Genomic DNA, 12,500 nt, shown 5'->3' on the forward strand with positions numbered 1-12,500 from the left:
CTTTTTAATGGCACTTTTCCCATCAAATAAACTGCTCATAATAATTATATATTTTATTGAATTTGCCAAAGTATTACAGTTATTATCTTTATTTTAACAAATACTGATGAATGCATTTAAAAAAAAAAAAATAAAAATGTATCACAGTTTATTTAGCTTTATCAGTAAACATACATTTGATGTTATTATTATTATTATTATTATTATCTTTATTTTAACAAATACTGATGAATGCATTTTTTTTTTTTTTAGTTTTTATTTATTATTTTTTAATAAATGTATCACATTTGATGCCATGTTATTAACCACTGTTACTTTGTGTTTTATTTTTGGGGGAATTTTCATCAGAATGCAAGAATGTAAAGTCAATTAGAAACTTTAATTCAAATATCATAAACTACACAGTAAAAAAAAGGGAATAACTTTGCTGATTTAACTAAGCGTCACTGAATACCCTCAATTTGAATTAAAATCAGAACAGGAAAAATGCAGGTTATTCAAACATGACAAATGGATGTTTGAAAAGTTTTAGGTGACATGGGCAGTTCCCATTGTTGCAGTCAGTTTCTTTCTTTGTCTCAGAGTCACTTGCGTCTCCATCTCTTGCTCTAATCTTCCGTTACACTGAGCGTGGCACTGCTCTTGGCCTTGCCGATGGTGAACTTCACCACCCCGCTCATGTCCGCGCTGGTGTGTTTCAGGGTGAGTTTGTGGACCGTCCCGTGGTTTTCCAGGCGGACGGAGGGGCCGTGCTGAAGGGTGTCTCCGTTCAGAGTCCAAAGGGGAGGCTTGTTTATGGCCACAGACACCTCACACTGGAAGGATGCAGGCTCAGGCTCAGTTACCTCCACATCCTCGAGCTCTTTGACGATGACGAGGGATTGGGCTGCACAGAGGGGAAAAAAGTCATGGTAAGGTACATAAGAGAGAAGTTATTGCTACCTATTATGTTGAAAGCTGGAGCAGTAACGGTTATACTGAACTACTCATTTCACCTTCTTCAGGGACATTTGAAACACATTTCTTAGTCCTTAGCTCCTAACCCAACGTACCTTCCACCAAAAGTTTGGCTTCGGATGTGTGCTCCCCAACCTCGATGCTGTAGGTGCCCTCATCGTCCACTGCCACCTGCTGGATCACTAGTTTATGGCAGCATCCGTCGGCAAGGATCTCCACTCGATCTGAGGGAACCAGCTCCTCGCTGCCCTTGAACCAAACGGCGCTGGAGCGAGGCGTGGACACGGTGCATTCTAGGATCACGCGGTGTTTCTCCAGGGCTGTTCGGTCTCGCAGGGGTTTTACAATGGAAACAGGAAGCTCTGAAGTAAAAGAAAACATTTTTTAATTTTGTAGGGAACATTTTCAAGCTGTTAGCATCCTTAAAAATGGATGTACTAGAGGTAAAAATGGACTTACCTTCTACTTCTAAGTAAGCTGTAGATTCAACATCCCTGGTTACAAAGCGGATTTCCCCAGCATCCTCAGCAGTGACGTTACACATCAGTAGGAAGTGTTTGGTCACTGAAGGAGAACAACAACAGACTTGTAGGATCTAAATTGAAGCTTTTAAATAGGCTCGAGGAGGTCAAACACCTGAATAAGACACTTTATGTTCTTGTATCGTTACATTTTTAATCGTGTATATCTTTTCTCTCTGCTCCTTCCCTGGTCTTGTTATTTCTTTTATGGCCACCAGAGGTCAGCCTACATTAGATGGAGCTTTTCAGTCACTCAAAAATGATGTATTTACATTTCACCTATTTTATTTACTTGTGCCTGCCCCCTCTAGATATTCAGCACAACAGATTGGCAATGTTGGTGATCTAATATATTTCACCATCTTAACACAATCATCCAGTCCCATCAATAATCAACACCCTCCTTTTCTGACCTTCAGTGCGGATCTTGATGGTGTTAGTTGGCCGGATCTTGTTGCCGTCTTTGTACCACTCCCCAGTAACATTCTCCAGAGAAACCTCACACATGAAGACAGCATTCTGGTCCTCCTGAATGTAAAGGTCCTCCAGGTCATGCACTATCTCCAACTTATGCTCTGTGAGGTAAGTAAAAAGATTAAGATCAACATAAATACAATAAGAATCTTTCTCATTGCAACCTCTAGGTGGAGATATACAATAGTTCAACACACTTTTTCAGTGTTTGCACATACAACACAACATATAACTTAGAGTTAATATGATGTGTGTTGTAATAGCTTGTGTTCAGATTCTTACCATAAACCTCCAGTGAACAAGAAGTGTTCATTTCCCCTGTGTCACATGTGTAGGTGCCAGAGTCAGCCCGGGAGCACTGAATGATCTGACAGAAGCGCTTGCGGCCCATGGAGTAGATCCGACAGTTCTTCCCCGGCTTCAGCTCCGTCCCGTTCTGATTCATGGAAGCAAAGGAACAGAGGTATTTTTCACGAGTATTAAACTTTCCCATCACATTCTGCAATTTTCTACAACGAGCCAAAACATATTCAAGAGCAATGAGGGCATTTATTGGTTTATTTTACCTTGAGCCATCTGACTTCGACGTTTTGTCGGGAGAATTCACACTCTAGAGTGGTTGGAAGTTCCTCCTCCACACGGACGTCGGCTAGAGTCTTCAGGATAGACACCGGAGTCTCTGTCGGTTAAACAAATCCAATCAGTAAACCAACATATCAACAACCTGATGAATCAATCGCTTCTTTTTTCTTTAAAATAACCTAATAGTTTTACACTGCAAATTCAAAAACTACCAACGGTAGCATAAGGTAGATAGATAGATAGATATTTACCTTTGATAGTGAGCCTGGCCGTTGTGCGCACCCCTTCAGCTGAGAAGACGATGGTGCCCGTGTCCTCCAGGGTGAGGTTGGACAGTGTGAGGCCGTGGACGAGCCCATTGGTGCTCACCCGCCACTGGTTGTTGGGTTTCACCCGGATGCCGTCTTTCTGCCAGATTCCCTCCACATCTGCGTGGGAGACCTCCACCTCGAAGGAGGCAGTCTCTCGTTCAACGGTTTCTTGGTCAGTTAGGCCTTTACGGATGGAGATTTTACGGGCTGGATTGGAGATGAGATGTTTTATTAATACAATACACTTCTTCTTAGGGATGGTGTCAGATTTAGAAATGATACATGTGAAGAAGAGTTGCTAAACCCTGGGGAAATAGAATATGGGCAACACATTTTGACCTTGAAATCTGCATTTTAAAAATAATCACACTTCTTTAAGGCGTAGCTAACCCTTTCCCTGTAAAGGGAAAGAACATCGTGTTTCAAGGACAACAAGAGGTGGTTCAAATATAGACCCAGCCGAGTTTATCACATTACAAAAACAACATCTACAGGAGCTCCATGGTTCATTGTCACAGTGTCATTCAGCACACTATTGTATAACAGCATGGCTGTGTTTCAAAAACCTTTTCACACGTACAGGTCTAGTCCTGCTATTCTTAGTATCTTTTTGCACTGTGACATAGTGTGAAGAACGCCGACAATACGGTCTCTTCTTTGGTTACCTAGAACTGTCAGATGGGATGCCAGTCACAAAGTGGTTCTCTACACTGTCTCCTGGATTAAAGTCGTTCCTGTTTATTATATAATGTTCTGTTTCGGAGAAGTCTCAAAATATTAGAAAGTATTCAAAAATTCTATTTTGATTGTATGTCTCAAGTCTTGGAACAATTAGTTGATTAATCTGTTTGTTGGCACAGCAATTTAGAAAATTGATAAATCATTTAGGTAATTTATCAAACATGCAAAAGTATATTCATTCTATTCTTACGTTCTACGTTGAGCTTGACCTGCGTCCGGTCATGCAGAGTCTCGCATCGATAGGTCCCCCGGTCTGACAGAGTCAGGTTTTGGATGATCAGACCGCGTTTGCAGCCGTTCTGGGTCAGCGTGTGTCGGGGACCGGCCTGGATGACCACCCCTTGCCTCATCCACTGGACCTCTCCCATCTCAAGGCTGATCTCTGTCTCCAGGGTGGCGTCGCCAAACTCTTCTGCCATGACAGCCTCCATTTTCTTTGTAAACATGACCTGAGCCTCTGAATATATAAGGGAGGAGAGACAGATATATAAAATACCACAGTGAACTGTTGAATATAAACTTAGGCTTTCTTTTCATTAAATGGCCTTACCCTGAACTTTGAGGCTGGCTTTGCTTATCTGTCCCTCGGCCTCTGCTGTAATCTTCGAACAGTCCAACATCTGGCATTTCCTGATAACCAAAGTGTGGCACAGGCCGTTGTGGTCTGCCTGGAAACGATCACCAAGGGTGATGGCCTCATTGTCCATGAGCCAGACCAGCTGGGCATCCTCGGGGGAAACCACACACTTGAAGGTGGCATCTTCTCCTTCAAGCACAGCAGTGTTGTGGAGCTCTGTGAGGAACTCCACCACTCGAGGCACTAAAGAGACACAAGAAAGTTCATCAACCTGCTACCTCATGTAAGAAAAGACAGAAAATCTGAGCACAGGCATACTTACACTCTACTCTCAGCGTGGCAACGGTCCGGTCATCTCTGGACTCACAGGTGTACTCCCCAGAATCCTCTCTGGTTAAACGGTGGATAGTCAAGCTTCGCTCAACACCATCCGCCCGAATGGAGACCCTCCTGCTTGCAACCACCTCCACGCCGTTCCTCAGCCACTGGACGTCTGCTTTAGGCTTACACACCTCACAGCGAAGGGTCACCATACTGTCGGCATGGGCCAGCGTGTCCCGGAGTGGCTTCACAAACTTGATTCTCATTTCTGCGATACAAAAAAACAAATCAAAGCTGAATTTTTCTTTTCAGTCCAAAAAGAAATGTTTTATAACTTTATCGGAGGAGAAGATCAAACTGAGATTTTAACCTTTCACCAGCAAGCTGAAGCGAATCTGGTCCGTGTTGGCATCGCAGGTGTACTCGCCAGCGTCAGAGCGCCTCAAAGGCTCGATGGTAAGGGTGCGTTTATGGCCCTCCACGAGTGCTCGGGAACGTTCGCATTCAACGGGCGTCCAGTCTTTCAGCCAACGTACTAAAGCGCTTTCCTTGGACACGTAGCTCGTCAAAGTCACGCTCTCTGCCTCATAACCTGTCACGACAATGTCCTCCTCTTTGTTCACAAACGTAACCGCAGGCTCTTTGAATGAAAGGGAAAGAGAGAGAAATATTAGGTAATCATTTTGATGATTATATCTATGGAGACATCAGTGTGGGTTTTCACCTTGAATCCGGACAACGCTGATCATCTTATCGTCCACAGCATCACACATATACTTCCCAGATTCTGAGGGCTGGACATTTGAGATGATAATTTTCCTCAGTGTGCCGTAGCTCTCAATGTAGGTCCGGGAGTCACTGGTAAGCAGCTTGTCATTGCAGAACCACTGGACGGGGCGTTGGCACGGGACACTTCACAGGCCAGGATCAGGTCATCGCCTTCCACCATCTCCTGGTAGTCAGCGTCATTTGAGTTGCCTACGATTGTCACTGGAGGCTCTAAGACAAAGGGGAAAAGACAGATGATTAATTTAAGGGAACAGTTTTAAAACCATTGCATTTACTTTATAAAATTCACTAATGTAACTCTACCTTCTACAGTAACCTGGAAGCTGATGTTGTCGTCTCCAGCATCCAGGAAGTACTCTCCTGAGTCTCCAAGTTCAGCGCTCAGGATGACCAATGAGCGGAAAGCACCTTCCTCCTCTTCGCAGAACCTTTCATCGTCCTCAACACGACAGTTATCCTTGTACCATTTGGTCACGGCATTGGCTCTGGAGAGCTCGCACTCCAACACAATGTCATCAGAAAGCATAGATTTAAGATTTGTCTTCATCTCTGTCTTCCTCAGGATCTTCACTGGAGCCTCTGATGATGCAGAATTACATATTGGCAGTCATTATAACATAGTGGCTGTCTTTAAAATTGCATTTTGGTACAGAAAGCATCTCAAAAGCCGACATTGCCTCTTACCTGAAACTTTGACCTGGAAATCTATTTTGTCATCAACAGCGTCACAGGTGTATTTCCCAGAATCCTCTGGTGTGGGACAGTGGATGGTCAGACGATGGATGAGCCCGTCCTCTGTGATGGTGACGTTACTGCTCTCCTCTACTTCTTTGCCATTCAGCCACCACACGACTTCAGCGTTTAACCGGGACACCTCGATCTCCAGCACGATCGGTTCGCCGGCGAAACTCTCCAGATTGTCAGGCGCGTTTTGGGGACGAGCAAGTGTCACTGGTGGTTCTAAATGAAAAGTACAAAAGTCATTAAAGAGGAAGGAATCATAGAAAATGCTTTTAAACAGTCTTAGATCTATCATTAAGTCCTCATTCTTACCTGCAATAGTGACCAGGAAGGCCACAGAGTCATCTTCAGTGTCACATACATACTCCCCTGTGTCGTCCACGGTGGTTGTGGGTATAACCAGCCTGCGTCGAGCCCCATCCACCTCCATGATCAAGTTGTGACTTTCCTCTACCTCCAGGCCGTCTTTGTACCAGCGGACTGGGGCATCCGCCAGGGAGATCTCACAGCTGAGCTCCAGCCTCTCAGAGGCCAGATGAGTCAGTTCCAGCTCTGATTCACTCGGGGAAACGATTCTTACCAGCGGCTCTGGTACAGGAGGAGGATCGTTAAACACTTTTCAACACTTCCACACATTTGTATTAGATGTATTATATAATCAGAAGTAAGCTCTATGGGAAATTTCAGCCTTACCCTTCACACTAAGCTGGAAAAAGACAGAGTCTCCATCTGTCTCGCAGACATACTCTCCGCCATCTTCCACCGAGCCGCTGAGGATGGTCAGCCTCCTGTAAGGACCCTCACATATCAACTTAATGTAGTCGCTTTCCTCCACCTCCTGTCCATCCTTGGACCACCGCACCTTCCCACTGGAACGAGACAACTCGCACTGCAGGTGGATCTCCTCTGAGATATAGCTCTCCATCACAATATCATCCTTAGGTTCCACAATCATCACTGGAGGCTCTGTGATGGAGTCAGAGGAAGCAGGGTGAGAGCAATTAAGATATCTAATGTAACTAATGTTTGTGTAAACATGCAATAAGGGAGATGTTCTGCACTTGCACTAGCAAATCAATGTTGTGTACGCTACTCAACAGCAGTCAGACTTGTGTATATATATACCTTTGACATTAACGGTGAACTCCATGCTATTGTTTCCTGCCTGGCAGGTGTAGCTGCCAGCGTCTGAGGTTTCTGCAGAGCGGATGATCAGCCTCCTCATGCTTCCCTCTGCCTGCAGAGTGATGTTGTCAGAGGGCTGGATCTCACAGCCGTCCTTATACCTGAGACACAATGAATCAAATACAGTAGAATGTAAAAAACAGGGTTTCAAATAATAAACTAGATACAAAATAATGAAATGAATACTGCTTTGTAAAGTATAGATACATTTAAGTGATCGGTCGTTCAAAAAATAGAAGTACCAGTTGATCATTTTCATTTTTCTAACAGGAATGATCTCATCGTCTTACCACACGACTTCAGCATCGTCTGTGGAGACATGGCAGAGCAGCACCACGGGGTCCAGCTCCATGCTGCTCTTATTGAGCTCCTCCTCTGGAACCGGCCTGAACTCCACAGGGGGACCTGAAAAATAACAGGAGGAGGGATGAGGGATGTCAACAGCTGGAACACAAGGTACCAGAGATGCCTCCTTAAAATGAGAAATATTCTGACTACAATTTGGTTGAACCGAGTGGATTTAAATAAAGTCGAAGGTCACATTAAAACTTTCGATTGATATAAAAATTAGAAAAAGCACATTTGAAAAGTTGCAAATAGTAAATGTGTAGCATTCGTCTAGATAAAAGAACCCCTAAAATATTAAAATAACATAAAAATAACTCGTAAAATTTTCGATGGATGTAAAACATACCCATTTATATATACTTACACAATTTGTATATAATTATTGGACGTGAATAAATATCAGAGTAGTTAAGTTTATAATAAGACATAATCTTTATCAACTTTTAAGAAACCTTTTACCTGCAACATCCACGTTGAATTTGATGACTTCTCCTGAAGTTTCACATGAATAAACTCCAGAGTGAGATGCATCAGCTGATTGAATCACAATCCTCCTCATGTTCCCATCGGATTGGATGTTCAGGCCATCGGACACCTCGAGCTCCTTGCCATCTTTGAACCAGGTTACTTTTGCGAAGGGGTGGGAGACTTCACAGTAGAGCACAATGGGGTCACTAATGTCCACCCTCTTGTTGCTGTCATGGTCTGACAGAGGACTGAATTTCACCACAGCAGCTGCAAAGAAATAAACACAAAAGATAAACTCCAAAGAAATGCATCCATCACATGTTCAATTTAACAGAAATAATAGATAGTTACACCTACGTTTAACCTTGAGCACGGCTGAATCCCTGACTCCGTTGGCTATGAACGTGACCTCTGCTGTGTCCTCTGTAGTGCTAGTTTCACGGATAACCAATGAGTGCTGTGTTTGGGACTGTTGTATTGAATATCGTCCGCCATGCTGCAGTTGAGCGCTGTTCAGAAACCAGGTTCCAACCATCGGGGTGGACAGTTCGATGGAGAAGGGAGCGTCTTCTCCTTCCAGAACCTCACAGCCTTTGAGCCTACTGCAGATCTTTGGTCCAGGAACTAAGGAAAATGAAAAAATAGAAATGCAATTTAACAAAAAAGTCTGCCAGCTAACACATGTACAATTTTTACTTCACAGAAAGTTCCTTACCCAGATGCACAGCTTTGGGAAACTCCACATGGCCGCTTCGCCCATACTTGTTGATGCAACAGACACGGAACCGGTAGTCGCCTTCGCACGGCACGCTGTCGCTGTTGATCTCAGCTGAGGTGGCGGTGTCTGAGGTGAAACACTTCTGCCACTCTTGGGATCCCACTTCCTGTCTCTCCACGACAAAGATGGATCGGGTGGAGGTCTGGCTGTTTGGGGCTGGAACCCAGGTGAGCAGGGTGCTGTTGGGTCGGTCCGCATCCATTTTCACTCCAACAGGGCAGATAGGAGGGCAATGTCTTGTGGCTAAAAGGGGGAAAATACAAAGAATATACTAAAACTCAAAGCTTAAAGTCTTTGCAAACCAATTCTTGAAACGGTGAAACAAACATGCACGTTAGCATTTCCTGAATGTACCTTTGACCTTGAGACGCGATGAGGTCTTGGATCTTCCTGCGACAAAGCTCACTACCCCCGAGTCTTGATAGGCCACGTTGACAAAAACCAGAATGTGAGTTTTGCCAAAAGACTTGAGGATCGTCTGATGAGTCTCATGTAGCTTCAAGCCGTCTTTGAACCAGTGGATCTCCATGTCGTCGCTCTCCACCTCCACACAGAACACCGCGTTCTCACCCTCCAGGACCTCCAGCTTCCGGGTAAGTTTACGAATAATAGTACCTGTGAGTAGATCAATTATTTTATTTACGTTCATTTGTATTGTACAACTATTTTCATTCGCTAAACTTAGTGGGGATCTTTTTCTCTGTAGCAAATCCAAAGATGGTGTATAAATTTAAATCTTAAATGCTGTAAAGTGTTACCCTGTCTAATTGTACATGATCAATTAAATGTATCCCACAAACCCACATTCAGTACAACAAACCTTTAACTGACAGCTCTGCAATGCTCTTCCCTCCATCTGGCATCTCACAGAGATACACTCCATCGTCGTCCGTCCCAACATCGTGGATGGTCAGTCTTCGTGTGGCTCCTTTCTGCTCCATCCCGTATTTACTGCTGGGCATCAGCCGCTGGTCCTCCAGGTACCAGGCATTTGGGAGCGACTCATCGGGCACCTCACACTCCAGCACGGCGACATCCCTCTCCCTCACCTCTACGTCTTTTAACGGACGCCTGAACCGCACCGCTGGGCCTGGAGAACAACAGAAACGGGTAAGGGTAGATGTTTTGACTCAACAAACAGTGGATGATTTAGGATAGTTGTAGTTATAGTAATAACATAATGTGTTTTCCTAGAGTCATGGCTTGAATTGATAAACAGTTGTATATTTATGGTCGGACACGTGTACAAAGATTTATGGGGATTATTAAAACACAAAGAGTGTGCTCTGTTGCAGTATATTTAACAGTTTTTCCTTGTAGTACAAATTCTTTCAGTTCACTCGAATCTCTCGTGCCACCACTAAATACTTTTTAAGCCGTGCTCCGTTGCTCTAATGCCACTCTATGTTATCTGTACATTAAATACTGAAAAGTTGACCCCAAGCCTAAACTGACACTTAATGATAGAGGCAGCTGGCTTAGTGCAGGACTGAACACATGAAAAGGCATCTGACCCGGAGAGTTATCTCCCCATTATGAAGGGATTAGGACAAAATAATTAGCCACTTTAAAAGGAGATGCCATGCATTTCAACAATGCACACGAGCTATTAGCCTGAACAAGTGCAGCTTGTGGTTGGATGCATCAGTGACACAATGATTGATTTATTTGGATATTTACTAACAATGACAAGAATTGTCACTGGCACAGAATCTTTTGTGTTGTGTTTTGTTATTTGCTCTCGGCTGTTGTTTTGACATTTTTGAGTTATTTATAATTGCATTGATGTTCCATCCATCTAAGAAGCCATTGGCATTTTGAATAATAATATATATCGTGTTACATTTAGAAATCTGGCAGTTAGAAGTGCATGAAAAGCAGGAATCTATCTCCTACCTTTGACGGACAGGTGAACAGCACTGAGGGTGTTTCCAAGAGCGTTAGATGCTGCACACACATACAGTCCTGTGTCTTGCACTTTACAGTACAGAACCTTCAGCGTGTAGTAGCCCTCTCTGTCCTCAAATATCAGATGACGTCTCCCGGGTTCTAGGGGAACCCCGTCTTTCCTCCAAATGATCTCTGGCTTGGGCTTCCCTGTCACAAAGCATCGGAACTTGGCGTGTTTCCCCTCTGCCACTGCAAACTTCTTGGCTTTGGACGCTCTGACAGGCGGCTCCTCTATGACCCTCGACAAGCTGAGCCTCCCGCCCCTGTGCCTCGGTGACCACTGACTGTTGGTTTGACCGTTCGAGGACATTTTACTCTCCTCTCGTTCCGGTACGGGCTCGATAAGAAGGACGGCGCCGGCCAAGGCCTCGCCATGGCAGTTGATGGCCCTGCAGGTGTAGACGCCTTTGTCTGGCATGCGCGTCCTGTAGATTTTGAGCTGGAACCAGCCGCCATCTTGATTGCTCACGCTGAAGTGTGCACTCTCAAAGATGTCGTTCAGCTTCTTCCCGTCTTTCTCCCACGTTACCTCGGGCAGAGGAGTGCCCCACATTTTGCAGGAGAAGGCGGCATCTTCACCCCGATCCACACGCAAAGAGAGGGGCTTGATGAGGAATCGAGGTTTATCATCAGACGCTAAATCTACATCCTCTTGTTTTTCACTAAACATCTGCTTGTGCTCTCCATTTAGATCCTCTCCATTTTCTCTCCTGTGTTCGGCATTTGTCACTCTGCAGTAGCCATTCTGGTGTTCAAGTTCTCCATTTTCCCTCATTGGTTGCTGCATACCATTGACTCCTAATTGCGTTTGCCCCCCTTCCTGTGGCTGGGCCTCTCCTTCCACTTTAAGGGAGGCGGCTGCATAAGTTTCACCTATGCTATTCTTGGCCTTGCAAATATACTGGCCAGCATCCTGCAGAGATACTCCAGTAATGGTCAACAGGTATGCGTTTCCGTCCTCGGAGAGCTTGTAGTGTCCATCAGACAAGATCTGGATGTTTTTACGCTCCCAGATCACATCAGGACGAGGGTCCCCACCAATTTGGCACCTCAGTGTGGCGTCTGAGCCACAAAGTGCCACCACAGGGCGTGGGTAGCCCAAAACACGAGGCGCACCTCCAAAATATCCATGACGAAGTCACCCTCTCTGTGGTTTGAATGAAGGAATTGACTTTGTTGCGGGATCTCCTCAGTAAGAGCCTCTTATCTCTGGGAAAGGAGCTGTAAGATAAAGAAAATGTATATTTCATTAGGCAATCGACTTTCATTGACGCTCAGACCCAAAGTAACAATCTAAACACTCAATTGAGAGTTTTCTTGCCTTGACTCTAGTGACACATTGTGAGAAAATCAGGAGTTTGCGAGCAGGAATCCGATTTAGATGATTCATTGCAGGGAGGAGTGTTCTAAAAAGTTTAATATATTCAACATACATTGATCAAGCCATTAAGGCTTAACTCAACATGTTCAGTAAGGTGTTTATCACATGCTTGGTGGTTTAGTAAAGTAGGTTTTGAGCAATCGTAAACCACTCTCGGTGGTCTTTCAGCTGGTGCTGTAACTCATTGAAGAGTGTATTTATAAAGTAGTCTGTCCAAAATAAGACAGGAGACCATGTGCCACACAGCATGCAAACTGTGCAGTCTGGAGCCACTAAATAAGACCAAACTGACTCATTAGTTTATGTATGTATGGAGCATGAAAGTCACCTGTATCCCTCCTGATGGATTGTCTTTGTCTCTTTGCATTGTTGCCAT

The 12,500-nt window shown here is 44.4% G+C and overlaps 1 protein-coding gene across 1 annotated transcript; it reads right to left on the bottom strand.

The window, feature by feature from the left end:
* Nucleotides 1–608: 608 nt before the first annotated feature.
* obsl1a (obscurin like cytoskeletal adaptor 1a) lies at nucleotides 609–11,866 on the bottom strand (the record flags this gene model as incomplete). Its single annotated transcript, XM_054624184.1, is given in 24 exon segments — nucleotides 609–886; nucleotides 1,053–1,319; nucleotides 1,417–1,521; nucleotides 1,892–2,053; nucleotides 2,235–2,388; nucleotides 2,519–2,631; nucleotides 2,786–3,052; nucleotides 3,777–4,043; nucleotides 4,137–4,406; nucleotides 5,209–5,382; nucleotides 5,385–5,483; nucleotides 5,577–5,852; nucleotides 5,958–6,233; nucleotides 6,327–6,602; nucleotides 6,708–6,980; nucleotides 7,140–7,300; nucleotides 7,490–7,604; nucleotides 8,007–8,282; nucleotides 8,373–8,639; nucleotides 8,731–9,036; nucleotides 9,148–9,408; nucleotides 9,614–9,883; nucleotides 10,690–11,392; nucleotides 11,474–11,866. Coding segments are annotated over 24 exon segments (6,009 nt in total), but the record flags the coding sequence as incomplete, so codon positions are not given.
* Nucleotides 11,867–12,500: the final 634 nt, after the last annotated feature.

This window comes from Anoplopoma fimbria, chromosome 22 (genome assembly GCF_027596085.1).
Source record: "Anoplopoma fimbria isolate UVic2021 breed Golden Eagle Sablefish chromosome 22, Afim_UVic_2022, whole genome shotgun sequence".
Lineage (NCBI taxonomy): Eukaryota > Metazoa > Chordata > Actinopteri > Perciformes > Anoplopomatidae > Anoplopoma > Anoplopoma fimbria.